We start from the raw sequence: 5,234 nt of genomic DNA on the forward strand, positions 1-5,234 counted from the left end.
GAATGTCCCATTTCACAAGTTTTCAAATTCATAACAATCTTTTGAAAATAGCCCAAATTTATTAGGGCTGAAGTGTTTAATGCTATGAATTGTAACAATAATCTAAAACTACAAAGTAACCAGTAACTAAAATGGTCAAATATTTGTAATGGAGTAAAGGTACAATATTTGCCTCTGAGATGTAGTGGAGTAGAAGTAAAAGTATTGAAAATTTGAAATACTCAGTAAAGTTTGAATAAAAAAGCCACACAACTGTACTTAAGTACAGTACTTGAGTAAATGTACTTCGTTACTTTACACCACTGCCATATTGGCGTTATTATCATGTCACCGGGCATGGCTAATAATTACACGATAACATGGGTGGAGACTGGAGATAGAGAGAGGGGAGAGATTGTGAGTTCAGAGACTCCTCCTCACTCACTGAGCTTTTCTCGTGTTTGTCTATTCCTCCAGCCTTCATACCTCCTCGGTCAGTCAGCATTGGTGGAGAGCTGAGGGTCACTGGAACAGAAGAAATGCACAAAGGTGATTTTATTCTCAACCAGCAAGAGACATAATAATAATAGTGCTGCAAACAAGGGCAGACACACAGTGGAGAGGAGTGGGTGGTGGTGGGGGCCACTGTTGTCACCCGTGGCTTTTCAGCACGTGGATGGAGAGCATGCAGGTAGACGGGGGGGCAATCGAGGTCCCGGACCCCGCCGACCCACTGACCGACAAAGAGTTCGAGATCATCAATCTCACCTGGACCGAGGTCTACAAAAACGCCGATAATGTCGGGGTGGCCGTACTGGTCAGGTAGGCTATTTCTTGATCCTTTCATCTCTAGGGAATGTTTTGACAGCAGGCTATACAGCACGGATACAGGAAAGGTGGGCACTATAGGGACATCTGGGCACCCCGATGTAAAATTGGCTATTTTGTCCAAAATGTTTTAAAAATAAAATATTTGAAAAATGGTCGTAAGTAATGTGAAGTATACATGTGAATATGCACGGTACGTCATTATCAGACTTACATTTATCCTTCCATCCTTCTATCCATTTATAACTTCTTGTTTATGCCCCAAAATGACTGGATATACAGTTGTTGTAGCAATTTTAGAAATATTAGACCTTAATTGTCGAATGTTTAAGCATGTTCTAATCATGCATACTTTACTTTACTTAAGAGCATTTTTCAAATATTACATTTTTTTTTACATTTGGACAAAATAGCCAATGTTACATCGAGGTGCCCAGATGTCCCTAGTGCTCACCTATCCTGTTACCTTGTGTTTACTCACCTTTCTTTAACCTCCAGGAAAACATGGTTGACATGCGACATGAATACAGTGCACGCTCTTAACGGGGAGAATGTTTTATTGGATCTTTCTCATGTTTTATCACCTCACCTTTTCATGGTAGTCAATGTAGCCTACTCATTCATATCCGCAGGATATTGGATTCCCATCAGCAACAGCTGCCACCATACCAGCATGTGAGCCAAAACTGTCGGGTTCCCTCATTATGGTTTAACTCTGCAACTTAAATCAGCCTATAATTGCAGTTTCTGCAAGCTATTTATTTTTATTTTATTTTTTGTTTTTGTTTTGTTTGTTTTGTTTACAGAATAACAAATCCCCATATTCTCACTATGAGAATATTATGTCTTATGTATATTAATTTAGTTGTTTGTTTGTTTTTGGCCACTTGCTCATGCAGGTATGCATACATTTTGGTGGGATGTGTGTCCTAACACAGCAATACAACAAGATAATAATAACAATAATAATAATAATAATATGATGATGATGATGGATGGATGCTAATGAAGTAAACATTAAAACAAAAACAAACAAAACAATATATATATATATAGAGAGAGAAATCAAGTTAAAAGTATGTAAGAATGGCAGGCAGGCTATGATAAAAAAAAGAAAAGAAAGTCTGGTATGGTAAAATTCTTGCAGAATAAGTTAATTATTAATCATGATTTAGCCTATTGAATGTGCAGAAGGCTTGCATATATCACATTCACTTCTGTATGTACATTTGTGCAAATAGCTAACATTCTGAGCAGCATTCTGGATTTGTACAGATTGAATGCAGTTTTAGTTGTATTTAGTATATTTATTTATTTTGTTTTCTTGAGCCCAGGGCGTTGAGACGCCTCAAGCCCTTAATTTCATCATCACAAAAATAAATTGTCTGTGAAAGTCCTTAAAATCTATGAAAGTCCAGCCCAAGGTCCACATCCTCCATCAGTATGCACCTACTGTAATGCAGCTGTGTATATATGATGCTTTCTTGATCCCATGAAATTATATTTTCTCACTCTAGCCAAAGGAATGCAATCATTCTTATTTATCACTAATGAAATTCTCACTGCTCCCCCTTTCCACCCAAGAAGCAAACGCCAAACAATTTAATCCATCGTACTCTTTTCAGACATCTTTGGCACTAAAAGTGGTCCCTCCCTTACATGGGAGGTCATGTTTCGCATACCTATAGAGGACTAGATGACACCAGAGAGAGATATCTCCGTACTGGTGCACCGTCTCAAACCAAACCTCCCCTCTATTCAGATTACTGGACCAAAGAATGAGAACCCTATCTATAGGGACAGATTTTTATAAACTTTTCAGCTTGTTATGTCATTCGTTTGAGCAACAATTGTATCTATTATGCACACCTCTTCAGTAAATGATTTGGACATTTGAACTGATATTGGGCACTCCTGTAAAACCAAGAAGCAACTTGGCAGACTGGCAAAAGTCAGTTATCTGAATCAGTAGCTACTTGTGGAGTGTTTGTGGTATGCAAGGTCTTTGGAGTGTGACGTGTAGAGCATGATACAGCACATGACCCCACATCCAGTCAATGTGTTCAGGTGCTCTTTTATGATTGAGGGGGGTGAAAGTTGAGAGCAAGGTTAGCAATAGGAAGGCACTTGCACTCTTACAGTCAAAATTTATGACTGTGACAACAGCTTGTGAAACTAGATTTACACAGCCTACTCATGTTCCTGTGACCGCACAATGAAACGTAGACAGTACAGAATGTGTATTCATTTTGATCGGGCCAGATTCTTAAACCCCCCTCCGCCCGAGGGGGGGGCAAGGGGTTCGCACAACAACGGCTGATAAGCAGTGGCGTTTGGTGGATTCTAACGTTGACCGGGCCAGGGGGGGGAACCGGTTTGACGGCTAAACTGGTTTCCTAATGGCCACTCATTAACAATTCGGCCGAATGCAAATGAGCCCCATTTGAAAACAAAGGCGACTTTCTGTGGTCGGCTACAACAGAATAGGGTGAGGGGCTGCTAATGTTGAATTTTTTCCCCCTGGCGGATCTTGCCCCTACACAGGGGCAAGCTGGGTCTACAGACCGGGCCATGGCCTCGTTGGCCCCAATGACGATACGCGCCTGCTGATAAGTCTATTGAGAATTACCGAGCCATTCCGGGTGGAAAATGGAACGCTCGTCCCAAAACACACAGACCCATTTTTTTTCGCAGACCGAGGCCGCCGGTTTAGACGCGGGGCAGGGTGTTTCAGGACGACGGTTCTTCTTCTATTACATTTCTTAATGGAGAGGTGCTCGTCTCTGCACAATGGAGAACCGGTTTGACGGTGAAACTTTTCTAATGGCCACTCATTAACAATTCGGCCGAATGCAAATGAGCCCCATTTGAAAACAAAGGCGACTTAAACGGTGAGAGCTGCTAATGTTGTTATGTTGATTTTTTGTTTTTTTTCCCCCTGGGGGAGCAGGGTTTTACAGACCGGGCCATGGCCTCGTTGGCCCCAATGAGAATACGCCTCTGATAGGCAGGCCCATAACAATAATCAAAGCCTCATCATATCATTGTTGTGTGGCATTAGCGTTCAGCTTAACTACACTGCTAAATTGAAGTAGTTATATACTCAATTGCCTTGATGGTGAAAGATAACAACCAACACTGCAATCACAGAACAGTCTCTGTGCAACTTCCTGTGAACTGTGATCTTGAGCCAGTCTCAAAGAACAGAAATGGGAGGATTAAGAGCCCAATGAATATATAAAATACTAATGAGGCTATTTATATGCAACCACAAGTCATGCAATTACTGTATGAAGGAGAGAGATTAAACAACACAGTTCCTCAGTGCTTAGCTATGAATATTGGAATCCTGCATTGCATTCTTGATAGCATGACCAATACGTTCAGTTTTTCCCAGATTCTTTTGGATTTTAGGACCTTTTTGAGGTGTCCCAGCCTATTCTGAAAACGACTTGTTCCGTACTGTGGTCATCATGGATTTTCCCATGTTTTTTAGCCCCACTAGCAGCGGGGCTATGTCGTGTCGGTTGTCCTTAGGTTACCTATCTGTCTGCGATGGTCTATCCCTTCAGCACTTTGGTCTCAAACAACATATGTCAAACTACTGGCCAGATAACTGTGACATTTTCCCCTTCTGATTTTGGTGACCCATGGCATATTATCCTGTAGCGCCACCATTACGCTAGAATTCGTCTCAAAAATACTGACTGTATTGTCATGGAATTTGCTGTGCACCTTCATGCTCCCCCAGTGACCCATACTGATTTTGGTGACCCAATATCCTTTCCTCTAGTGCCAAAACTTCCAATTACACACAAGATATCTAAAATTATAATGGGTAGATTGCCATGAAACTTGCTGCTTGCATTTATGCTCTGGAGGACGAAACCTACCTATTTGCATGAAACCATGACCTTTCCTCTCTTGTTAAAACTTTTCATTGGTTAAATATTTATAAAACCCACAGACACACTTAACCACTTTCACTTTAAAAACGCTTCAGAAATAGCAACAATAGCCGATCTACAACACTTTGCAACCGGGCGACTTGTGAGCTTGTAGGCTAATTTCACTAATGTTGTGTGACAGTCTTGTATACTAAATAGGCCATTTCATGATTTATGAAAAAACATGAAAAAAAGCTGAAATATGGAGATACAAGGTTTCTGCCAGAGAGCGACAATATGGTGTCAGCAGCTGTGCACACATGAAAGCATGCACGTCTTATCAACAGCACCAATTTCTCAGCCTTTTCTGACTCTGAGTAACATCTCTATAGCATCACTCTCAGCACAAAACCACAAAGAATTTCACAGAAGACACAGGAATATAAAAAGACACTTGCTGCCCCACACCCTCCATGCACAGACCACCCGCCACCAAAGCTAAGAGGAGAAGACCACCTTGTTCCACACTCCTCTGTTTTC

General features: G+C 41.1%; 1 protein-coding gene across 1 annotated transcript in view; it reads left to right on the plus strand.

The window, feature by feature from the left end:
• Positions 1 to 500: 500 nt before the first annotated feature.
• LOC311055410 (cytoglobin-1-like) overlaps positions 501 to 5,234 on the plus strand; it is a 10,781-nt gene continuing 6,047 nt past the window's right edge. The window contains exon 1 of the mRNA XM_084071600.1: positions 501 to 801. Within this exon, the coding sequence (XP_083927726.1) occupies positions 656 to 801 (146 nt within the window). The 5' untranslated portion in view covers positions 501 to 655. The remainder of the gene's footprint in view (positions 802 to 5,234) is intronic.

This window comes from Gymnoscopelus microlampas (genome assembly GCF_963454915.1).
Source record: "Gymnoscopelus microlampas genome assembly, chromosome: 11".
NCBI classification, from domain to species: Eukaryota; Metazoa; Chordata; class Actinopteri; order Myctophiformes; family Myctophidae; genus Gymnoscopelus; species Gymnoscopelus microlampas.